Here is a 27,706-nt window from a genome sequence, read left to right on the forward strand (position 1 = left end):
GACTATGCATCAATTTCTTAGATAGTACTTTAGCAATGACATAAAGAATGAAATGAAAAAATCAATGAAAAAATAGTATAATAAAATTAGCATTATTAGCTTGAATTAAAACATTTCTAAGTATGCAGTAAAACACTACGATAAGGTCCAGCCGTCTGCATTCTACAGGTAGGTACTTAATAATTAACTATAAAAGGGGTAAAGGGTATAAAAAACACACAAACTGCCTTATAAATTATTATTTTTCATTTTTATAATATCCTACATTAAGTACAATTAAGTATAATTTTAAATTAATTAGATATAACAATTATTTAGTTATTTATTATGAATTTAAATATAAAAATGTTATACATAAATATTATTGTGCTTAAAAATTACTGAATGAAATGCACTAATGGACAGTTTCGGCGAATACACCGAACTCAAAGTGGGCCTACTGCAATCTTTGGGAGCAGGTTGTTTTGCATTAATCAGATTAAAAAAAAACGGAGAATTTGTTTTGAATTTAGAACACAAGCTTTTTTAATTAGACGAAATTTATAATTCGAAGGTTCTAGAGACCGACGTGTTAGGTTATTTTAAAATCAGTCCCGCTACCACCTTAAAATTGGTATGTAACTTGTAACCCATTACCCATACAACATACTGCACTCTCTGATATCAATAGGCCCCAGATCTTATGATATGTGTTATAATAATATTATAAAATATATTTTTACTATATTTATGTATCAAGTATAGCCTGTATAATCTATCATAAGGCAAGATGGCCACATTCGTTATGGCTAACATAGTATGTTTTTGGTACATGTGTTATATATTCTACTTAATTATTAAGTACATGTTATATTCTATGTGTATACCGAATTGACATGGCGTCGGCCAATACCTCGATAATAATATTCAACAATTTTACTCTTCCACAATAAATAGATATTAACATGTAGATTTACAAATATCAACAAAATAAATTAGATACGAATAACAGCATATTATAGAAATTAAAATTAAAACTTAATCACTATTATCTGTTGACTATTTCTATTTAACTCAAAATTATATTACTACACTGGCATCCTTTTAATATAAAACAATAATTATTATTATTGTGTGATGTTGGATAATTTTAGTCCAAAAATAATTTTAAGTTGTGGGTATAAACAAAAATATATTTGAAAAGTACTTGTAAATCACTTCTAGATGAAAGAGTAAATTTAAGAAAAGGTCATACTCATAAAACCCATTGTTATGTCATTGGGGTAATATCTACGTACCTATAGAGCAGTCAGCAGACATTACGTACAGCAGGCGTAGCATGGTCACCATAGAAACGGTTCCTTTCTACGGAAGAATAGACAAAGTGGCAGTTAGACTTCTTTCCCATGTCTACTGTCGTTATGCTAGCCCTGCTGTTCGTGATTCACTTTTCTTTCTTACTTGTAATATAAAAGAGAGAGAGATAATATTATTATGTTTTGACACTTGGACCATTTAGCCCGACCGCACATTGTCCGAAATTTCTGATCAGAAACAGTTGAACATCCGCACTGTCTCTTACATTTTGTACTGAGCCGAGCACGGAGCCGAGTGACCTCGAACTCGCCGGAAGGATATTTCGGATAGTGTGCGGCGAAATTCAACTGTTTCTGATCAGAATTCGGACAATGTGCGGCCGGGCTTTTAAGCTACTAAGATAAACGTAACAGAATAAATAGCCTTAGTATTTTCACATAGCTCAGTGTACCGGCAACATTAAATCTACGAACAAAATGTTTATTTTTTCTTAATTAAAAGGATTTTTCTAATAGCCTATACGAAAATATTTCACCTACACCTTTCCTATGCCGATTCCTTGCACGAGGACGGCCGGCGGAGGTCAAAATTAACATTTAAATTACATGGACTAGTATTTCAATAATTATTCTACCTAGTAAGTACCCTATACCGCTTTGGAGAAATAGAAAAAGGGTCTCATCGCTTACATTTATCTAGATAGTACGAGACATGATCTTCCCTTATGCTAAACCAAGTCCACAATAAGGACACATTGAGCAATATGGACATGATAAAGACCTAAAAAGCTAGATTTACTTAGCACAATACATATTACATACACTAGTATACCTTTTACGTTTTACCGTCTCGACACGGTTTTACAATTTGTAGATTTTAGATTTTACTTTGAACTCTACATTTTCGAATACTAAAAGTAGTTACTTAGTATCTTTATGAACCACCATCAGTTCTTGGGCACTGATATTATTTATCGAATACTAGCTGTCCCGGTGAACTTCGTGTCACTTTAAAACCTTCCCTGGACTTCTACGAATATTTTAAGACTAAAATCAGCCCAATCCGTCCAGCCGTTTTCGAGTTTTAGCGCGACTAACACATTTCAAAATCCATTTTTATATATATATAGATAATAATAATTATTACGAATTGATTACTTTATTTCAATAAACATCCCATTTCAATAACGTTTTATTCTTTCAGCTGATAGATGTCTCAATTAGTAAATAAGTACAGATACAAGAACTTTTAGTGTGAATCGGAACGCAATGTAAAAATGGGTCAACTATTTAAAATTCGAACGTGCATGATAAAAGGCGTCGTTAAAAACCTCTTTTATCATTTCTTTCAAACAAACAACTGTAAGTAATGTACCGTTTGACCTAATATTTTTGAATAGAAGAAATATTCCTTTATTTTCGTAATATTCACAAGGTTAAGAATAGATAATATATTTACGCGTAGATGACTACTTAAGCTTAAATTACAAAATGCCCATTTTGACCATCACATTGCAAAGTGTCCCTAAAGTCCAGTGATCCTTTAGTGTCATCTATTTCGATATCCATTTTTACCGACCACTACGACCTCCTTAAGACTCAAATGTCATATCGTAAACCTAGGTAAAATCCTAAGGAAAAGGACTTCACCGCAATCAATAGCTGAAAAGAGACACTCTAATTTAAGGATGATTAGTGAAAACGGACATTATACAAAAATCATAAGGAAGGTAATATAACTTATAGGGTAATCATTTAAGTCACTCGATAGTTAGTGGTACGTGATTATCAGATACAATTTAAGTAATAATTTAAACGTGGAGGTACATATTATGCAATTAAATTATTATTTATAGAAAATATAAATTAGCAAGGTTGCATTACATGCATTCCAAGCACGGAATTTTTTAAGACATTAAAATGAAAATATATTAAGTACAAAATTAAGTACGCACGAGAAAAATATTTAAAGGAAGTTGAGATGGAAGTTAATCTTTAAAAATATGATTGGAGACCTAAAGTTTATACCAACGTAACTACTCGTAAAATTAAAAAATCGAGCAGTCCTAAGATGACGAATGTAAGCGTTCGTTTAAAAACATTTGTCATGGATGAGTTTAAACATTTGAAATGAGAAGGAAGATAGCAAACAGCGGGAATACGCCTCTTACAATTTATTGTCATAGAACAGCTGTTTGGACAAATTATACCTAACACCATTGCCGTACCATTTCAAGAGTCTGCAGATGACATCAGTGAGAAGGTTCGGTACCTTCTTAAAATATTATTTTGTTGCCGATTCTGATCGGTTTTGGTATAGAAGAGATGGCACGGCAACGCCTAACACTAAAACAATTTACAAAAGATCTATCATGATTAAATCTTAAAGAAAATGTTTAAAAATTAGGCAAGAATAATATTGCTATAAATAATACTAATACAATTGGTAATATATTATTTTGAAGGTCGCGAGCGTGCGAAATCTCGCCGACACATATTTGATGAAACTATTGTTACGTACGTCTTAGGAACATGTTACCAACGGCAAACGTCTAGTAGTACTCAACCTGTATCCTTTGATATTTACTTCAGTGACCCATGAAACCTTTACCAATGTACATTTTCACCGTATCCTACGTTTTAAGTGAATTCCACTCGAAGGTCTTTGGTTTCGCTGTGCATCGAGGAATTTTAACCTATTTCTCATCTAATTGACTTACATACCTTGTCATGTACACTTACATCTACTGTAAAAGCTTTTAGCTTTGGTCATTCGCTTTCGGTAGACATAAAAACGTGATGTATATCTTAAAACTATATATGCTGTGTAATTCAAATCAACAATATGCCGCGTCGGGCATGCACGAAATGTCTCGACCTTTGCATGGCGGGCATGCTCTACCGCATGCGAGGTTCCTATTGCATGCGCGCCTCCTGGAGTTGCGGGGGGTAGGGGAGGGGAGGGAGCAGGGGGCCCTGCACTCCTCCTCCTGGCAGCGCGTAGTATGGCGACATGTAACCGGTGCTGCTAGCTGCGGCGGCCGCTGCTGAAACGAAGAAAATCGGTTTGAGCACACCTCGAACAATGGAAGATAATATGGAAATTCCCAGTAATGAATTTCATCGGCAACTAAATCGCTGCACCGGATATGTAGTCTGACCCTTGTCCCTTTAAATTATGCTTCAATACAATATAGCATTAGTTTGTGACGTCACATTCATGTTCGGTATAGTTTGGTTTCTTCTTCAAACCTCGATATCGAATTGCGGAACTTTTGACCGCTACACCATTCAAAGCTTCAAGAAGAGTGCGTCATCGTTACCGCCTTTGTGTTCATGTATGGTATTTTATTTAACCAGCCCTTCATCTGTCAGTTTAGTAAGTAATTTTTCAATAAATTTTAAAAGTAAGTATGAAACTAAGTATGAAACAAACCTGCAGCTGTGGCGTACGGGTCGAAGCCTGCCGCTGCGTACTGCTGCTGGTACGCCGCTGCGCCCTGCGCGGCCGCCTGGTACTCGTACAGGTGGTTAGCAGCCGCCACCGCCGCAGCGTGCTGGAGCTGCGGCAGCTGCACCAGACCACCTCCACCCACCCCCGAGCCCACACCGCCGACCGTGCTCATGTAACTCGGCGCGCCGTACACGTACCCCGGGGAGAGTCTGCAAGAGGCAGGCACGCATATAAATGGCGATAGAGGAGCCAAATATTCTGGCTTATCGCGGTAAATTTTATGCCAGCGTAGCTAGAGGATAGGTTATTTTGCTGAGCTACACTGGAAGCTAAAATTGAACGCGACAAGACCATGCCCGTAGATGATATGTCGCAGCGCGAGATATCATCTATGAACACTTCAAAACTAATCACACTGTACCTAGCCCCATATGCAGCCTTGATGGGCACGAGCATTTTGTTATGTTAGTAGACATAGAAACTGTTACAATATGCGTAACGTAAGCCGCCGTGCGTCACTTGCTAAATATCAAAAAGTCCGCTCAAATCTGAGACCGCTGCGACGAAAATAGCCCCGTGTCGTGGATGTTTTACTTATCCGCGCATCGCCCCGCTCCCCGCGATCCGCGCCCCGCGCCCGCCCCACACGCGCGGACATCAGGATTTAGATTGTCAGACTTTGATACACGATACTCGGTTAAACGGTGCGAACATAATTGGAGCCAAAAAAATTGCGATACGATTCAGGAACACGAGAAAATGAGGGGCAGCGAAAAATGTCGATTCATTCTTTTCTGCGGTGTCGACGGGCGGTCAAGTGCTCGAGAGCACTTCGGGAGTGCAGCATCAGCGTTCACAAAGGGTGCTCCGGGCCCGAGCTACTCGACGACATTTACCGAGCTTTTGTCTCCGTCGGACGCTAAGCCGCCGGCGGCGACGGATTGACGCGCGATTGACATCTATGTACCCTACTGTAGTCTGTAGGTCGGCGAGACGGGAGCCAGGCGCATGCGTCCCCGCGCCGCCCTAGTCCCGCCCGCCGCACCGCCCACCTGTGGTGCGCTAGACAAACGTACCTACCAAACCGCTAGCTAGGTTAAATTAAGTAAAAAGGACTCACGAACAGAGGCTAAAAGGTTAAAATACAAAAACACGCGTAAGAGCAATAAAACTGGCGACACGACACACAAGCTTTAACATCTACAAAAGGTACAAAAACCAGACACTAAACTCTTCATATCGTGACTAAATTGTTAGGAACCGTCTAGTTTTAGTTGATATCAAATTACTTACATGCACCTATACTTTTATTTTGATTAGACGTAGTGGTCAGTCCACTTTAGTTTCGTCGAAGCGAGGACATCAATAATATAATTGAAAGCGAAGGGTGATCGATTAATACGCGAACCTTTTCATTTGATTGTTTTCTATAGGTAATCTATAAGCTAAGCTCGTAACTAGGGTGGCGCGTCTACACATTAGCTACTCTCTGTTTCAAGTACGACACGGCGGCGATATGCATCAAGTATGCATCCTAAAATCGGGCTACTAGGCGTAACGGAACATCCCTTCATCGTCGTACTCGATATTTAGCTTCTTTTTAATTTTGAAAAGACAAAGCGGCGGTAATTAAGTAAATTATAATGTGACTAGTTGGTACAAAGATTCCGTTTTTTTTCCACGAAAGCCTGATAACTATTTGAGGATTCCTCAAATAATAATTTAGATTCGTGTAACAATCAGGTGAGCGCGCCGCTGTGCGAGGGAAATTCTGTTACTGCAGGTACTTAGTAAGTGTATTAAACGAAATCCACCACCAACAAAAATCAATTAAAATCAACAAAATTGTACACGAACACGGCATAAAACAAAATAAATATATTAAATAAAACATTGAGTGTCGAGAACGATGCGAACTGTGAGGTGGGCGGCGCCCGCGAGCCCGGCCGCCGGCGCCGCCCATGCAACGGTATAGCTTCAAAAAGTAAACATTTAAAAACCCAATTGACTAATTCACACCCAAAACGAAAAATCCACTCTCACGCTCACTCTTGCCATAGATACCTATGTGTAACATTCGTTTATATAGCCTAGGTGTCCGCCGGCCGCCGCGCCGCCAGCCGCCGCGCCTCTCGCCTTATCTACCGAGACAAAAGTCAGTCAACCATCTGGACCTCCCCCGCTCGCCGACGCCCGCCCGGTGCGTCATCGTCTCGCACCTAGCCTGTCCCTACTGTCTTCGACGTCAGATCTCTGATTTTTGTCTCGTGAGATGTGATCGCGGCACCGTGTGCTGGCAAATCGAGGTGGAACCATTTAACATAGATGCGAAATAGATGCAGAGGCGGTGACAACGACGGCACTCACCCGTACGGCGACTGCAGCATGGTGGGGTAGCCGGCCCGGACGCCGGCGACGGTGGCCGCGGTCAGCCCGAACCCTGCAACAACAAAAATACATTTCGTTTCAGCTCGAAAGGAAAAGAGAATCTGTCAACGTCGGTCTATTTTTACGAGCACTCGACGGAAGCGTCTAGGATGATAGAGGTTGGAATAATTCCAAACGACACGGGACTCAAGTTAGCGCGAGCGTTAGACGTCGATTTCTTTTTATTGCATTGTTAAGCGCGAGGCGGAGTCTATTTCGGTCCGGCCGGGCTTCGCTCCCGGCCTCGTGACAAGTAGACAATACTCCGGGTGTATCATGGAGCTTGGCAGCCGAGCGGACCATGTCTCGGCATTGGCAACTTTCTGTGTTATTGTTTCGTAATCATTTATTATAATCATTTGCCCTACGATACACTCAGCTCGTTGTAGAACCGAGCAAAAGTCTTCAAGTTCTGATAGCTATACATTTATTTTTCTCCGTACTGATTAATAATTCGAGTCGCGTTTTACGATCGCTTTGCCAGGTGACATTTCTGTCACTACTATACTGATGAGTAGCGACAGAAATGTTACCTCAGCAATTAATGATCTGACTCTACATTTTCCGCATGATCACATTGGACCAACAACAGAACTTAAGCCAACATTTCGAAATGGAAAACTGTCTATTCACCACTAATGACAGGTCTGTGGTCTAAAACCTTAGTAAAAACTGTACATTTCGCTCAACCAATAGATTAAGTTTAAACCCTCCTTGTAGAATAGGAAACTACGTCCAAGGGAAATGCTGGTGACTTAATTTTGTAATGGTAAACTGTTTCCTTAATTCCCAGCTAATAACAGAACTGTCAACTTAGCAAATAAGTGTTGACTCTACAATATTTAAACAGTTGACCTTCCGCCTACATTTGGCAGTGGAAAACTATGCATGTGTAATAGAACTCTTTTCTCAGAAAACGATGGTATGGTGGTGACTTTTCGTTGAATTTATCCCTAAATTGACCAACAGAGTTCACGCCTAGATTTTCACAATGGGAAGTCCATGATTCATATTTAATGACAAGATTTTAGTAGCAGTGATCTCAGGGTGACTCTTTTTAAAAAAGTTTAGCTTCATATAAATGACAAATTTTACACAATATTATGTATCGAACAGGACTATCTTTTCGGCAAATGCTGGTGTGTGGATGACTCCACAGTCTACATGGATTACAATCCAAAACTGACCAACAGAGCTATCGTCTACAGGTCACAATGGGATGAACATAATTCACAACATTCAGCTAATAATAGAACTGTGGTAACAAACCTTAGTAAATGCAGTTTTTTTTATGAAATAAGGGGGCAAACGAGCAAACGGGTCACCTGATGGAAAGCAACTTCCGTCGCCCATGGACACTCGCATCATCAAAAGAGCTGCAGGTCCGTTGCCGGCCTTTTAAGAGGGAATAGTACCCTATTACCATACGGAAGGGTAGGGACGGGAATAGGGGAGGGTAGGGAAGGGAATAGGGGAGGGTAGGGAAGGGAAAAGGGTAGGGGATTGGGCATCCGGTAAACTCACTCACTCGGCAAAACACAGCGCAAGCGGTTTTCTGTGAGCCCGTGGTATTTCTCCGGTCGAGCCGGCCCATTCGTGCCGAAGCATGGCTCTCCCACGTCAGCACTTATCACAAGTTAAACTTTTGGTTTCAAATATACGCCCTTTCCATTGCACTATAGGAAAACTATGTGCTCTAATAGTAAGTCACAATAGATCCTCATGGGTCGCAGTGACGTCAGGGCTACAGTGACCTGCCTTCTTTAAAAAAAAAAAAAAATGTGCTCTAATGCTGATGAATGGAGATAGAGTCACCAGCATTTGTCGAGGACATAGTTATTTTTTAAATTTTGTCACATCCCCAAGATGAGCTTACACATGTCACAATGGGAAACTGTGTCCATAATTCACAGGTAATGACAGGACTGTGACCTCGACTGGTGGTGAAATGGCGGCGGAAGTCCGGCACCGGCGTCACGATCCGGTGAACCCGCTAATGTGACCTTAGCGAACTTCATAGCCATAGGTTTTGGTACATCTCTCTATACTTTATGGTCTAGCGGTGAAATCAGTGAAAAATATTTGCATATTAGGTGCTTATAATATTGCTCATTACACGCTCATTATAATACGCACCTAAGTCCTAATAAAAATATTCTGCGTTTTTCGCAAAATTTTAATAGACTAGATGTCCCGCGCGGCTTCGCCCGCGTAAATTAGGAATTTCACAGAAACCGTACATTTTCGAATAAAAATAGCTATAAATACTCCTTTCACGTGCTCTACTCTACATAAGTGCCAAATATTGCTCCAGTAGTTCGTGAGATAAACCCTTTCTAATATTTTCCCCGTTTTTACCACATTTTCCTGAGTTTCTTCGGTCGTATTAGTCTTAGCGTGATAATATAATATAATATAGCCTATAGCCTTACTCGATAAATGAGGTATCTAACACTGAAATAAGTTTTTAAATCGGACCTGTAGTTCCTGAGATTAGCGCATTCAAGCAAACATACTCTTCAGGTTTATAATATTAAGTATAGATTTTTTAAATTATCGCTTGACAAACTCGAGCCTCGATCTAAAAGACTATGAAAAGGCTCACAATCATGGGACGATGCATGATATAATATTATGGTAGTGATGATGATGAATGTAATTTGCATAGTAGCATATGCTTTCCGTTCTTAAAACAACGCCGAAACTCCCAAACTTGTATCTATAAAGAATCAGGAGTTCTCTCAGCACCTTCCGAACCACGGTATACCAGGCATACCTCGGTGCAAAATCTTACTTGTTTGTAGCATATGCTTAGAATACTTCTCACGAAACCGAAATCACCACATGTTTCCCTATAAATTTTGAGGAGTTCCCTCGATTACTTATGGATCCTTCATCAGATCACCACTTTTGTGAATATAATACCAAATTGGGATGATACCCTACATAATAATAATAATAATAAATATTCTTTATACATACATACCAAAAGAAAAAATTTGAAAATCGGTTAACAAGCGGCGGAGTAATCGTTGAACATAAGAAAACGAGCATAACACCTCCCCCATTTTGAAAGTCGGTTAAAATTGTAGCCGATGTGTTATTCTGATGTATAAGCTATATTATTGTAAAATTTCATTAAAATCCGTTCAGTAGTTTTTGCGTGAAAGAGTAACAAACATCCATACATCCACACATCCATATATCTATACATCCATACATCCATACATCTAAACAAACTTTCGCCTTTATAATATTAGTAGGAAGAAGGATAGTATTATAATAAGAGTAATAGTAAAGAGTATGAGTATACGAAACGTAGTATATTAAGCTAGTTGCCAGTACATATTAGAATATATAGCGCGGTAGCACTAAAGACTCATCAGTCATCTACCAATATATTAATTTAATTGTCAAAAAATACGCTAATGAACAAAGTTAAAGCAAAAAATATAACAAGTAATAATAAACAAACAATAATTAATAATAATTAACCCAAAGACTTTGAAAACAATCAGTAATTTAAAACTTTGTAAAATTTGTAGAGCATCGATAAAATTTTAATTTATTTTAGACATTTGTAAGTAACTTGAAACTTTGTATTTGATTGTACTAAAAGTACTTTGTTGAATCAATTAATTAATTGTACCAAAGAATACACTTTGTGTTTGTTCCATTTTTAAAAATCAAAGAGTTCGGATCGCATGTTCGAATGATCGATTTACGTTTGACGGCCGAGGTCGCACTGTCCTATGCCTTATCTGATTTTTCTACCAATTGCTATGCCCTTTTACTGTGTGACCTAGTTCATCATCGATTACCTTTTTTTTTAAACTACATTGTTTAAAATTGAAATACGTGGACACGGACATTGCAATGCAGAGGACGCATTACAATGTCTGCATGCTTGAAACGTTCTAAAATTTATTGGAATATAAGTTTAATACTTATTGATACTTAACCTAAAATGAAACTTTTTACAAAATCCTAAAAATTAAAAATGTTTAAGTATTTAATAAAGTTTTTTTTAATTAATGGAGAGTATTTATTTAAGTAAGTGATAGAAAGTTTGTAGGAGGGAAAAACTAAAATACATTAAATAATAAAAAAACATTATTTACGAAATGTTCTCTTTTAAAAAGCTTTAAATTGAGGGCATAAGAATTTAGTCTTTGTATAATTACTAGGTTAATGAAATTATTAGTCACGCTGAAAGCTGAGCTACATAAAGTAAATAAAGCTTTGTTTTGAATGGTCTTAGTTGGTTTCAGGAGGGAACAGGTCGATGCACTGCAAAGCCGGGCTTATGCGCTTGTGAGGATTCTATTCCACGGAAATACAGTTTTAAACTCTTCTTACCTATAAGCCGCGTCTCCTACTCGATAAGTGTTGTCTATGGATTTCGGTCAATAGAGACAGGAAGCGGGGGTTAAAAGTGGAAGTTCTAAACACAAATAGTGTGGATAGTTTGGTACTTGCAATTTGCATTCGGCTGTTTTTTTTTTTGTTTAAACCAAAAATAACCCCTGCTCTAATGCTTCAGTGAATTTTGAAAATCTGAATTACTTGCTATTCATAGTTGAGTTATTATCGACTAATGACCAGCTATAAAATTATGGCAACTAGTAAATCATGTAGCTAATGCACATAAATTTTCACTCTATGTACCATTTGTATTTTACACACATACTTACTACATTTCTTGAAACATTTAGCATCCAATAGATTAGGGTAAAAGTTAAATCCATAATAATATGGGGAGTAACCACAGGCATTGTTTTAAAAAATATGCTACGTTCTTTAGTTGTAATACAAGTTATACCGGTTATTGTTGAATGTTGAACTTTTTGGAAAATTTCTAAATCAGCGCTACGCCCATAGTTGTCTCGATGACTGTAAGTGAAGAGGAACTTTACAACTGCCTTACTATAATAAGTCTTTCGTCGTCTTAATGTTGTTCAACACAAGCTCCACAGCTCCACACAATGTTTACCGATATTTACAAATCGGACGTACTATGTTCCGAGATATTTTCATTTAGTTATTGTAAATCTAAATCCGTAATCCTTTACGTATCTCGTTAAACGCCGTTTACGATTCCAAACAGACGGAGTCGGCAGTAAAACCGTGGAAAATTCATTAGTGTATGAAACAAGCTTTGTTCATACAATGTAGCATCAATATGTCGTGCCCGCCCAAGAATAGACGCCCTAGTTATTGTCTAAACCAGAATTTGGCCGAAATTAGGGCTGACCGCTGACCATTCGGAAAACTAGAAGGTTTCTGGGATGAAAAAGTAATTTGTAATCGATTACGGTTAGGTTGCTAATATTTAAGTTTAAACATATTATGCGGTAAAAGTAGTGCTGGCACGCCTCGACATAGTGAAGATGTTTTTCGGGTTATGAACTAGAATTTGGATGGTCTTAAATATAAGGGTTGTCACGTTTGTATACCGAATATTTGGGTCACTTTTTTAACATTGCAAGCTGCAGCAAAGTTTTGAAAATAAAATAATGTTCTAAGCGCATAACTAATCAGTATTATTTTAAATTTATATAATTTAATATTTAAATTAGATAAAGCGATACCTACTCGAGAAAAATATCTCCTTCCGTTTGATCTAGCCGCCGTCACATTAATTCGGCGAAATTAATGGCTACTCTTTCCTTCCCAGTGACTTTATTTTTAGGTCACGTTAGTCAGTCCAAGTCATCGACTTACAACTCGTTTGGCTTTATAAACTAACTCAAAAAAATACTATAAACTTTTAAAGGAAAATATTATGTAATAAAAACAACATTCGTTTTAAAACGCGAATTAAGTACAAGTTGCGTGTAATATTATGTTTAAAATAAGTAAATAAAATACAATAAGTAATTATTCAACACTATAATCCTTGACAATAATGGCGAATTCTTAATCCCTCGTCCACTGATATAGAAATATGTATGTAAAAACAAACAAATTTTAGTACAAAATTATATTTTGTAATATATTTTCTTTTAAAATTATTATGATAAAGCTCATCATTATGTTGCACCTATCAAAACTGTTTTAAAGTACAATCTATCGAGTGACAACCCTGACCCCTACGTGCTACGAGTAGTTTTTCAAGAGGTCTCCACTCGGCCACCTAATACCTGCCTATAGACAAGTACTACTGAAATCCTTATAAAGTACACAGCGGGGAAAACCTAGTAGCTATATTATGAACAAAGCATCACAAAATGCCATTCATGTTACAATTGAGATGCATTTAAAATTTTCTGCTTGTCAATCGTGGCGGATGAGAAGGGAAATACCTACACGTTATTGTACAAATTGCGAGATTCAGATTTAAATTATTGGGTGAACATTTTATTAATGACTGTTTAGCAATTGGGCGATTCCGCTAGAGACGACCCTTGACACGAATTTTTAAATTACAGCATTTGTTACATTTTTTTATTGAATTATATATATATATATATATATATATATATATATATATATATATATATATATATATATATATATATATATATATATATATATAAAAGAACTTTTATCAGTAAAAATTTAAATTTGAATGATTTATAACATTCTGAAGTGATATCATCTAATGGCGCGAGAAAAACTGCTTATGCCACACATGATTATTTTTTACTACAAATCACTAGCTCGAAGTTGAATTTCACTACATAATATTGACTGTATAACATAAGTTTATATATCTGAGCAAAAAAAATCAACAATTTTGAATTAGTTTTCATACATTGCTAAACAAAAGTTGCAATTGTTGCACCCGCGATAAAAAAAGTACAAAAGTTTAGTTTTCTCGCTAAAATAAATTGTTAATAATTTGAAACTTTGTAAAAGTAAGAAGAATTGAGAGGGAAATAGGAATTAATCATTGGAATAAACTATTTTATGGTTTTTAATGAAAAAACAGTACCTTAAAAGTGGTTGCACCCGCGATCGAAGCAGTATAATTGCAAAAGCAACAATTTATTTTTTGACTATTATAGTAATTTTCGTCATATTTAATATTATTAAGGTAAACAATAACGTTAAATTATATTTGTTATCAATACTTTTCATGTAATTACAAGATTTATAAAAAATTCAATAGAGTCACATCGTGTTTTATATTTTTAGATATATTTCATATATTACATAACAGATGATTCAAATGATGATTAATCTTGTTTTATTTTTAAACATTTTAGAAGACATGCTACAAATGACATAAAAAATCATATAATTTAATATTTTTCTTTGAAAAAAATATTTTTACTTATCATTTTTCCATATTCTTTTAAATTATAGATATTAATTTTGAATTTAATGTTTGCTGTAGTTCGGTTTTATAGCAATACATCGAAAAACGTTTGCCTAATTTACATTATTAAATTGTTTTAGTGATTTAGACGATTTATTTTCTCAGATCGATAAATGACTGATAATTAAAAAATAACAAAATTTTAAGTAGTATTATTACAACTTACTAATAATATTATGTATTGCATATCAAAAATGTAGAAATTAGTCGCAGACTTGTGAGTAAATTCAATTTCTTTAGACTTGTTGCACCCGCGATATTCTGATGTTGCACCCGCGATCGTGGAAATTGTTAATGATTCCTAGTACTAATAAATTAAATTAATTGTATCTAGTTAAATCATTTCTTTGTCTTATACACTTTTGAAATATGGGTTAATAAATTACTAAAAGTTTCACAATTAACAGTATTCTCAAATGAACTCGTCCGAGTTGTTAATGGAGGGCCGATTTGGTTGCACCCGCGATAGTACTTCAAACATATTTTGTGGCTTTTCTTAGATTTAATTATAGTTTTCATTTACAAATCATGATTTAACTAGTTAAAATGTATCCCTTCAGAAGATAATTTATTAATAAATATGTTTTATTTTGTCAGTAGAACGCTTTAAGTGCGTCAAAATGTTGCACCCGCGATAATGGAATCGCCCAATTGTTAAACTACCGGTAGAGTCAACTTTATCTTACCTCTGGGGCTAGAAAATTATTATAGTTATATAGAAGACAAAATTATTATTAAATTTTACAGAATCAAGACAATTGAAATCCCTGCACGAGAGCGGAAATATTTTAAGAGCCCACGCTACTCGGAGCTCGGCTAGTCTGGATCTTTATATTCTATCAGAATATTAGCTCTCAAATTCTTGACTATCTGATACGTTAAACTCCAATCTAAATACCAAAGTTGCGACATGTACAAAAGAAGACGGGGAAACATGCATTGGCGCGTTGCCAGCCGCGTTGTCGCGTCGCTCCCAAAACGCGTATATTTAGACAAAATAAGAGACGAAGACAAAACCGTTTAAAAATAACCGGGCGGGACAGCTGTTGCGCATAAATACGAACCGACTTAAAAACTTGATGAAGAATTGATTAGATATTTTAATTAGCGCGAAGATAAAGATAAAACATTAGAGAGAAAAGAAATTAACAGGTCTGAAATTTTAAATTTAGAATTTATGGAGTACTATTCGAAATTGGAATATTCCTAAAATTAATGATAACTTACAAAATAATGTTTGTAAGTTTAAGAAAATTAAAAATGTAAAGGCAAAAGAAAGAGCAGAGAGAACAAGTTAAGACAAAAAGCTTTTTTCAATTTAGCCGAAATCTACGGAAAATTCGTTCAATGAAATTATTTGCCAGACTCAGTGCAAACAACAACAGGATGGTGAATCATGATGATGACACTTCAGACCCTCGCAGAGACTAATATTAGTATCGCCTTACACGTGCGTATTCGTGTCTGGTTCATGATTAAAGGGAAGTAATAACTTAATTACTGGACAATGAAGATTGAAAAGAATGCTTATGACTTTAGCCGCCATCGCTGAAAAAAAACTCTATTTTTAAAATCAAAATAAGCTCAAGTCAAGGCGGAAGCTGTATGCGTAATGCGGAATGCTTAATGTCTGATAAAATAAGTACATATTAGCTTTGCATTGTTATATTTTCTTACTCTTAAAATATATTACTGAATACAGAGGTCAATGAAAACTGGTAATTAGTATTAATTATACATTTAATTTGCACATGCTTGTTAATTATGTAAAAATAATTGTCTATGGACTATGGTACAACCTTAAAATATGCAAAAATCAGCTCTATCTCGATTAAAATAAGAAACAAATTCCACTAACATTTCATAGAGGTAACTGTCCTAATAAACTTTGCGACGAAAAAAATGTTTTCAACATGAAGTGTCCAGCCTCGGAGTTTTTGAACGCGTTCCAAGTATATTTGTGCTTCCTTAGTGGTGTGGAATCTGTCTGCCGACGACAGATGTCGCCAAACGAAGATTAAGAACCTATGGTACGTCAATTGCTTAGTTCTAATTACGAGTTGAGACGATGATATTTCCGGGCGATTCGAAATACGAATGTCACGACTACTAGCATCTCATGTGTGAAAGGCAATATATTTAACGAGTACCTATTAGTTATTACCCATGTAGACACTTACTGCCCTGATAATAAACTAAGATTAAGACAGAATTCACTAGGTACTCCATGTTGCTGTCATTGCCATAAGCCATTAGCTTTTCCAATGTAAATATATGACGAACTACGAAGGAAGCAATATGGAATAGCGGTCCTGTATATTTTTTTATTTATAAAGTTAACGCTGATAGATGCATCATAAAAACTACAGTGTAATGTCATTGTATCAGCCTGCAGCTATAGTTATGCTCTACCTATGACAAGTCATCCCTGAATATAAGGACTCTACCTGTCTCGAAGACCAATTCTTAAAATAACTGAATAGCAGTTGTCTTACTCAATATTAAATCGCGTTCTAAATATAAAACTTATTTCCTTAGAGCATAAACCAATGTCATACAAGTGTCGATGGATCATATTTATGAGATTATATTTGTAGAGATTCACAAACACCCTGCGGCAGGGTAATAGCAGCTTTTGAACAGCTTCCCCACTTACAGCTTCAATTTGCTTGTAATGTATGGCTTGAATGACGCCAATGGCGGAAATCCATTTTGGCAAACAACTACCTGTACTAAAATGATATATGTATAAATATGTGTTATGCGGTATGCCTTAACTATAATTTTGATAAATCTTACCGAGTAGAATAAAAAGTAAATAAAACATTTTCATGATTTATGCTTTGCAACTATTCACAACGTGTGAAGAATACGCGCCAAAAAAAGATAATTAAAATTCGAATTTAGAAGGGTTCCGGGCGCGAAGGGGAAGTACTATTGTTAGACCATAGACAAGTCCCCGCCATGAAACCCGAGAGACGTCCGCGAAGCCCCGCAAGAGGATTAATGTACTAATTACAATTAAAATTCTACGAAGGCCATGTTAGCTTAATTGGGGATTAGCCCAAGACTTAGATTTGACTTTATTGCCAGAAAATAGAAATACTTATATAAAAAAATCATTATGTAACATAAGCACATAAATACACACATACTTCCGGAAACCACAAGTCACAATCCTCTTGAAGTTGTAGGGTAAATACTAAATAGTAAATACCTGTTCATTTTTTACAAAGGGACTCATTTAATTCAACAAAACCACAAACAATAATGATTTTAAAGTAAACAACTATGTATATAAAAATATATAATTAAGTCTTTAATTTAGTGTTATATATCTACTTTTGTAACTACACCCGATTTATTACCAAGTGGGCAGTTAACTTTATTGAGATTTAAGTTACTTATAAAAACAATGTAGACCATTTTATTTACAGCGCTTACTTCCGTGTTTGTAATTCACCAGATTGTCTATGGAATTATTCAATCTGCGACAACGTGGCATTAGAGGTAATGCGACCATAATTGCAAGTTTCCGCCACAAACAGATGTATTGTCTGATATAGTTATACAATAGTATGATCGCACTAATATAAAATAGGTCTATGGATGGATGGAGGCACAAAATTAGTTTACCAAACCAAGCGTTCAGATTTTTATCTGTCATAGGAAGTTGTTAAAACTACGGAAACTTTACCTAAGTTTCCGTAGTTTAATGATTTAAAAATTTAAAGGTAGGTACTCCCAAATTAATAATGCGCAAGGAAATCTTCGTTAATTGTCGTAATCACGAAAACAGCCGAATCTATGAAACGAAAGAGCCCCAAACAATGCACTTGCATAATAGCCGGTGGAAGCCATCGCGACGTTACTTCGACGTTACCATGAAGTAACGTCAGGCGCCTCTACGTCGTTGTTTTTCAGTTAAGTTTTAAGATGATACACCAGGGGCTAGAGAAATGAAAAAAAGTACGTGTAATATTTATAGCTGTCTCCCTTACCTCAAGACAATACCGTAGAACGCGATAGAGACAACTGCAGAAAATCAACTGATTCCTTCTCCAAAACCTAACCGATTTAAGTACTTTTTTCATTAAAGATTAAAGGAAGGCTTGAGCTATGTTCCTGTTTTTTTTTTTTTTGTATAATCTAGCCAAATCTGTTTTCTGGATGTTTGAACACAGCGGAAAATCTGGCCATTTTTTTGGGTTTTTGAACGTTCATATCTTATTTAATAATTAAATTATATAAAAAAAAAAAAACAAAAACATAGGGACATTAGTAGTATTAGTGGCCGTAGATATTCAGGAAAAAAATATAACTCTACTAGCATTATCCAGGGAGGAAACAGGGGACAACGTTTGTATCAAAAAAAGGGCGGTGTGGACTCCTCTTAAACAGCGCTTGCAGCGGCCAGCGACGTCTTCCGACGCTCGGGAAATACGACCGTTGCCGAAAAATTACGAAAATTTCTATGCGCATTATCATTTTGGGAGCACTGGATGGAATTTTATGTACAGAATCGAAGGATGGGACTTTGTTATTTAAATATTAAGTACTTAGTTTCTTTCTTTCTTTCTTTCTTTCTTTCTTTCTTTCTTTCTTTCTTTCTTAATAGAAAATGGAGGGAGAGTAAAAATGCACATCAAGCTAACGCACGAATAAAAGTAGAGAGAGAACACAAAACTTCATAAGTATTTATGTATATTGGTTTTACTTTACATAGTAACACGGTGAACTACAAATTGTTCTGCCATTATATTATCAAGAAAATATTATGGTCATTTTTCATTTCAGGCTATACGACAGTTCTATACAGTTCTATTTTCGTGACGCGTGATCACGTGGTCACCGGTATGGCTTCGCTTCATATAATTTAACGATATCGATCACCATTCACCGATGCCACGACCGATTTCCTGATAAATATGCCATTAAACCTCATACAAGTTACACGCAAAGTATAAATATGTCAACAACTTTAAAGAAATTAAAAGTTTAGATAAGCAAATGAAACAGTAAAAAAAATTAACTTAGTTTATAGACTTACATAGTTGTCACTTTCAATTATCACTAGCTGTTTGACCGAGCTTTGCTCGGTATCCGATGAAAATGACATTTCCTAGAAATGATTCCTAGCTAGATCTATTTATCGCCCCCGAAACCCCCTATATACTAAATTTCATGAAAATCGTTGGAGCCGATTCCGAGATTCCAATTATATATATATAAACAAGAATTACTCGTTTAAAGATATAAGATTTTGTTTTGACAGCAGCTACCCAAAATATATTTTATAAAAATACAATACAAACTTTTTAAAAATCTATTTTTTTCAATTCAACTATTTCTCACAACTTTTTTAACGCTTTACCATAATCCTTTGAATTTGGACAGCTGTGGGGCCGAATTTTATGCGACACTAATTCCTTGCTCCCAAACTCATGCAGCTGTATATCGATCGTACTCATCACTGCAACGCCTAAATCCAGAAAGCCGAAAAATAATTCACAGTTATTCTACCTTGGAGACATTGAATTTGAACCTTATGGCATTGTTGTAGGGTTGTATTAGAGACAAAAAAAGTATTAGGGGAGCCGCTCCATACATAAGTAATGCAACGCCGCACGCGATACAAACCCATACAAACTCATACAACACAACCCTTCGCGGCGAACTCTTCATTAATCAATCATGACTTGCATGCTTTTCGGTCAATTGTCTTACGTTTCCCGTTTCGGAAAAATTGCAAGAACTGTGCCGGTCAAAATGCACGTGGGGTTTTGGTCAAGTTTTATGTCACGACTAACGACAAATTGCTTGCTTTAAAGTATATACCTGGGTAGGATGTTGTATACGCTCATTGATTACAGTAGGCTTTGCTCAGAATTCGAAATAAAAATTAAAAGTGAAAGCTACTACTACATACAAAATTTCTTGATCTTGAACTTGCGGCCATTGCCATAAATACAAGATTGTCTCGTTCCAGAAATAAGTAGTGCCACTGCAATACACTGACACTAGTACTATAATAATGGTACGCGACACGCGTATTGTCCTTACGACGTTTAGATCAACAGGCAAACCAAAACAAAAGAAACATATTTCATTCCTAATGATAGAAGATTGTATGGGAAGCTGAAGTGTATTTTAATGGGCGTACTTTAATTTCCAGTCATTAAATTGACGGTGTCAAGTGGTAAAATATTCAGCCAAATGTCTATTTCTTTAATGCGGCCGTCAATTACTTTGGGAGGTGTAAATCGATTAGTGGAGCTCATTTCACTGAATAATTCAGTGTCCCGCTTGTTTGTACAAGTGGTGGACTGGGACTATTACGTGGAGATAGCGACCAGTTGCAAAGTATGACTATATGCGTTAAAACAAATAAAATATATTGAAAAACCTCCGCACTGTTGGAAGTTGGTTAAAAAATTGATAAATGCACTCAGAGAAGCTTATTTATGATTTATGTAGTAGTGTTCTTTAAAAAAATGTCTCTCAGCACTGCCGTAAAAGCGAACTTTTGATTTTAAAATCAACCGATAGTTTGTTATGACAGTCAGTACTCAGAATGAAATAACATAGAGCTACCAAGTATTCGATCGATCAAATCGACTCCATTATGCTATTACATACGTGTATGTGAGCAATTTAGCAAATATAAATTATATCAGTAACGATAAATGAGAAAAATTACAACCTTTTTCTAATAATAATTATTAGGAATTCAGACTTACGAATGATGCAATTAAGTACTTATAAATTGCCTGCCATAAAAATGTGTTAATAACTTTACTTACACTGAGTTACACCTAAATCCTAATATTATTTGGACATTGTCAACTACGACAAAATCGACCGAAATGTAACATTTTTAACTTATAACCATGTTTTATCCAATAAATAATTTTATTTCATATTATATTAAGAGCTTTTTACTTTAAGTTACATATGCCACGCCATGAAATAGCCGGCCGTCCACTAAAACCTTAACAATGTTTTCATAATCGATGTACCGTCCTACATACAACTAGGCTGAATTACGTAAAAACGTACATGCGTATTGTATGCACATAACAATGTATATTTAAAGTTGTATTGTTTTTCAAAACACCTGAATAATCTGTCGACGTTGGAGTAGATTGACAATAAGTTTAGCGTTTAAAACCAGACTATTTTGAAGTATACTTTAGTTGTATAATCCATTTTGATTAATTTTGAATGAAATGTAAAAAAAGCTCAGTTAAATTCTAGCTAAGTATACATAATACTTATTATATAGTATCAACTACACAAGAATATTATATATAAAGACTTTTAATGCGTTAAAAATCAAAATTAAGTATTTAAAAGCGGAGTATAAAATTTCATTCATTTTTATTTTTATTTGGTTCTACACTGCAGCAATGCTGAAGTTTGGTATGTAATAAATAAATGGTATGTACTTATTTAAATTTTTTATTTCGCCACGTAAGTCCCTCCGCCGAATAACGAATTTTCCGCCCAAATCACGGGAAACAACACTTTATATTTATCGCATTAAAACAAGCAAACTATTAACGTAATGCGCTAATCAATGTATAAACACATCGTTCCCTTGAAACTAATATAGATTAACAGTTATTTATTTTGGCAGGCAGATGCGCGCGCGCCGTAGACAAGCTCTATCATCAGAAGTGGGATATGAGAGAAAAATCGATATTCCTTTAATAAAACTGTATGAAGCCCTCTCGATTCGATTCTCAGGATTTGAAGCACAAGAATTGAGCCTTCAATATAATCATAAATCAATCGGTTTCAGTTTTGAAGGCTTTGGATTCAGAAGAACTAAGCAAGAAATTGATAGAGTTCTTCGTCTTAACTGTAGTTTAGCAACAGGAGGGCTAACGACGATGGCTTATCACGTTTTCAATTGGTTTCACTACCCCTGTCTCAACAGAGACACATTAATTCAAATTACCTGAACCTAAAAACCAACAATGAATCGCGGATGCCAAAATATGAGACCCTAACGGTCAGACAGATGCAGAAAACCGGATTTAACGGACATAAGCCCTAAGTGGACCTTCAACGGATATCTTAAACCCTAAGCACATCTTTTGTGTTCACCTAGGTCGCGTATATGAAAAAGGCTGAGAGATTCAGTTTTTAAAATTGGATCTGTCATCCAGTTTTTTACAGATGGCCGTTACCGGCCAGTATTAAATTTACATTTCACATAATTGAAAACCATACCAGATTATGAATAAGTTACAGCATAAAATAATGTTAATGAGAAATATGTAATGCTCTTTATTTTGTGGAGCTAAAAATTTTAACACGATTATCTAAACAACAAAAAAGAAGTATCTAAGCTACGTAATAAAATTAAAAAAAGTCCGAAGACTCTACTGTAGAGTCTGTATATGATAAAGAAATGTATCTTTGGGTAATGGGTAGGGTATTGTTAAAGATCACAACGTAAACAGATAGACACTGGATTGATATGATTTGGTACATATTTACAGGAAGTCTATCTTTTACATAACGCTTTGAATGTTTTGAAGTGTTTTAGTGGTGGCGATGATTTTTCGTACACACACAAAAGTTCGCAAATAGTTCTTACTAAGTACAAAAAGTACATTTAGTAAAATACTTTTCTAATGCCCTAAAGATGGAACGAGGAGGTGTGAGATGAACAGAAAAACGAGAGTGCTCAGGGGGTCAAAATTTGTTACTGCATCTCAGAACATTATCGAGTTTGGACTAAGATCTACACTTACATAAAAATTCTTTTGAAACGATATTTACACGAACGTAATCAAAGCAAACATAAAATTGAACAAAACGTTATAGAGAACATTTAGAGCAGTACACTCCGCCACATAAACAGGTTGATATCGAACCGTGCAATACTAAACCGTCGGCACGGTCGGTGTCGTTAATATTTAACGGAGTGGCTACACTATAGTTGGGCGAGGGGGGTAGCGCGTGTGGGTCACCGGGTGTACCGGCATATGGCGGGGCCGGTACGCCACGGCCAGGTGGCCGTCATGCGCGCCCGCACCCATTGTGCTGTATGCTCTGCCCCTCATATTATGTTCGCGCGGTGACTACGATGTGGGGTTTTCTAGGATTTCTACAAACGTGGATATTTGTGAGTCGAATACAGAATATGGATAGAACTATGTTGATGTTGTGAAGGAAAACATCGTGAGGAAACCCGCACATTGTTGGTCTCAGACTTATAAATTATGATGACCTGCTCATTTCTCTGGACTAGGCCGAATGTTGCGTGAATGCGGTATGTGCTTGGGCAACCATAATATGGACCTTAAAAATCTTGTCCCAGGCACTACAGTATTTGAAGAGTGATTACTTCGTTCTGAAACTACTGTATAAATCATCCACCATGGACGGCCAAATTTTTTTTTACGTTGATGTTGCAGTTGGTTGCATCGTCTTATGGAGTTAGGGGGTGATGTATCTATATATTAATACGTGAGCCGAAAACTTTGTATCCCTTTTGACGAAAAATGGGGAAACGTAGGTGAATGAAATTTTGCACAGTTATAGTTTATATGGTGAAGGAGTGCATCGAGCTAATATTATTTTGAAATTATGCTTTTATCACACCTTTTTTTAACAAATAAAACATTACACACACTACAGCACACAAACTAGTAAAAATGACAGATTTTTGAGTGACAAGCCTATACATACGAATTATACTCTTTTATTTATGGTTGAAGTCTGTTGACAACAAGGTGACAAATTGAAAATGGAATAAAGTTTTTTTATTGAATCTTAGATACTATTAGACAATGCTTACACAGCCAGTCTGAGATCAGCTGAGTCCCAGAGACAAGAGTTGAAAAAAATATGATAAAGTCAATATTTTTTTACAAAATATAGGTAGTAGTCCTAATGTCGTTAAAACTAAGGTCGATTTTCGACCATTGGGCGATCTCTAGTAATGTAAAACAGCATGTATGTAATGTATTAGGTTGGGTAATTTCTTATTTAATTATATTTTAAGTAGATAAAAGTGAATTCATACAAAGTATAGTTAGCACATGCGTCACCAGAAACAACCTTTTCCAGGAGTATATAGCTTTTTCGTATTATCAAGAACAGTTCCAAAAGGATATTATCTAACTTAAATAAAATGTCTATAAGCCAGGTAAGGATTTCCAATAAAATTAACTGGCCCGCAATATAGAGAAAATTACAAGAAAATTAACAAATTTTCCTTACTTACAACGAGGAAAAATGCTTTTGCACATGTTAATATTGGGCAAGAAGAAAGGTTTTTAAATATAAATAAAAATGTGTCCTAAACACTGTCTCCGTATGGTCACTAATCACAACAATACGACATCCGCAAATCGTAGCTTAAACATCGAGTTCACACATACAGCCCGTTGTTAAGTTACCTTTAAATTTCCATGAAAGCGATCCTTATGTGGTTGGCATAAGAATCTGTTGAAGGCAAAATAATTTCTTAATACTGTACTGTACAAGCAGGAATCAGCTGGTTTGTTACCTTTACAGTTAGACAGCTGATCCTTTGTGAATCTTTGGGTACTTCCAAGGTTCAGCTGCCAAACGGTTTTTTGTTACCAAGTTTCATTCAGAAAGCAGGTAGAGTTTTTAAGGTGTTGAATGAATCAATCCGGAAATCAAATTTTTACAACAGAAATGCGATTCTAAAATTAAAATACTTAATTTAAAATATTTTATGGGCGTTTTATTTTGTAGTCCCAGTATAGTTTGACATTTTGGAAGCCTCTACACTAGAGGCATATTAGTTTCAGAACTACTATGTTCCATATTTTATTCTTATCTGTTCATATATAGATCCTTCATAATTATAACTATGTATTTGAAACAAAAGCTACTGTATGAAATATAACATTATTTTCTCATGGCAATTTCACATAGCTCTTCCGACAATCACTTTATTTATATAATGTTTAATACAAAATTATGCAAACATCACATTAATTTTATATGAATTCTTACATTATTCATTATAATGTAATACTCATAACCTCTACGCATTTTGAGGTTTTGTTATGGCCTAAAATATGTGCCAGTAGTAATAATCTAAAACTTATTGTATCCTCTACTTAAACTATCATTAGGGAACTCTAATATGGAGTTATGGAAAAAGTTTTGAAGATGGATAGATGTTTGTTAGACCAATTGTTAGATCGACTATCCCAAGTCCATCACAAATATTCAAAGAATACAAACTTAAATTTTCGCGTTCATAACTTACATGACTACGATGTACAGTCAACAACAATTTCTTTTTTAATTGTTTTTTGAAAATCAAAAACCCCTGAAATTTTTCACATGCCAACTCGTTTTTTTTTTTTTTTTAATATTTTACAGCAAAATCCAAATCATGATGACGAGAACGATACAATTTTAATGAATAGTTGTATGGAAGGTTAGTTCACAATAGTACACGGATGTTGCATGTCATTTACTAAAGGTTACACCATTTATTTCAATCTGTAGTAAACTGTTTGAAGCGATCACTACATTTATGAACATTGAACACGTAGCTTAGGTATCATAATATTACGATTTACGTCGTATACATTTTTATTAAGTTTCTGAATCGTAAACTAACGTCGTGTAATTTTGCATGCTGAGTTGAGTTTATCAACATAATATTATGCCTACTCTTTTATTCGCTACGAAAATAAGTCAGACATGGCATTAATTTTAGCAGGTACCTAATGGAAGCATAATAATTACCATAATATACAACGTGGCAAAATGTCCATATTAATATACCATTATTTTGTGACCCTTTTTACGTCATAAACTGTACTGTATGAAATCCAACAGTTGGTTCGTAAATCGCCTCAACACTATGCGGTAATATGCCGTTCAGAAATATTTTACCTTTCAGATTCCATGATGATCCTTTATGTCCTTCAAATAGAGATCATTTTAGAAGGGTAATGCCATGTGGTCTAGGGTTGCGTGCTCCTCCAATCAATTAGAACCTCCCGGGCTCCCGCTTCCGGTTCCGAGTGTTTACGGACTTCCGGTACAGTTCCGACACGTCATCAGTACGGTTGGCAGCATTGTTTAAACAATAAAATATTTAACGCGCGCGTGCCGCAGTGTGTGTACAGTCACCTACCAAAATTCCGTGCGTCCAAATATTTTGTGCATTCGAAACCCTACGAAAATGTCTTTTTGTTTTTTAGTTTATTTCTTGATCATAGTCACGTTTTTCTTTAAATATTAAAATTGTTGTATATTTAGATCTACAATCTACACGTGTTCATAATTAATACTTTACAATTCACGTTTTTATACTTAATGATTATTTTTATTTGTATTATGAGCTGTGTGTATTGTGTATAATCACAAATCTTATATAAAATATTTATACCACTTTCATCATTACTTGCAAGTTGCAGTAATAATAAAAGTTGGCTTTGTGAAAGTGTTGGAAACTACGTACTGTATGTATTTTGGTAAAAGAGAAAAAAATCGTAAAACCTACAGAAATCAATTACAGTATGTCATCGACAATTTTAATTATAAGTATATTCATTCAATTTTAAACAAGTTCCTACTTAAGATAAAATAATAGTACTTATTGAATTACTTAAATAGTTACATAATATCAGCTACCTATTATCTCTATAATATTATCTTATCACTTTCGCAGTATCTCTACTGAATTACTTTAAATATTATTATTTATTATCAAATGCGATAAATCATAATGAAAATTAAAAAATATGTGTTTTTTTCTGGACTATTATACATACATACATATTGTACATACATAATATTATGATACGTGCATTTATCAATTGTCATTTATTTATTTCATTACTATCTGTTCTGGCAAACGTTGTTTTGCCATATCTTCTATAATATAAAAATGAGTCGCTGAATGTGTTGCTAAGCGCAAAACTTGAGAACGGTTGGACCGATTTCGCTAATTGTTTTTTTTAAATATTCCTTGAAGTATGAGGATGGCTTTTACGGAGAGAAAAATTCTAAAAAAAAATCCTGAAAAAGTCTAAAAACAACACTTTCCTATTATATACTCCCATACAAAAGTTAAAGAATCGACTGTTAGGCGATACGAAGTTCGCCGGGTCAGCTAGTAAAGTATATTTTCGTCCATATTATTTAAGTGAAGTGACTAAATAAGTATGTCATCATGTCTATCGCTATCCC

General features: G+C 35.3%; 1 protein-coding gene across 2 annotated transcripts in view; it reads right to left on the reverse strand.

The window, feature by feature from the left end:
• Positions 1-3,923: 3,923 nt before the first annotated feature.
• The window catches only part of LOC121730120 (RNA-binding protein 38-like), a 37,264-nt gene continuing 13,481 nt past the window's right edge, over positions 3,924-27,706 (reverse strand). The window contains exons 3-5 of one of the 2 annotated variants that reach the window (XM_042118986.1): positions 7,117-7,189; positions 4,732-4,958; positions 3,924-4,339 (exon numbers count right to left, since the gene is read on the reverse strand). In XM_042118986.1, coding sequence (XP_041974920.1) covers positions 4,212-4,339; positions 4,732-4,958; positions 7,117-7,189 — 428 coding nt within the window. In that variant the 3' untranslated portion in view covers positions 3,924-4,211. Of the gene's footprint in view, positions 4,343-4,731; positions 4,959-7,116; positions 7,190-27,706 lie in introns of both variants that reach the window. The other variant, XM_042118984.1, reaches the window with a different exon arrangement.

This window comes from Aricia agestis, chromosome 9 (genome assembly GCF_905147365.1).
Source record: "Aricia agestis chromosome 9, ilAriAges1.1, whole genome shotgun sequence".
Classification (NCBI taxonomy): domain Eukaryota; kingdom Metazoa; phylum Arthropoda; class Insecta; order Lepidoptera; family Lycaenidae; genus Aricia; species Aricia agestis.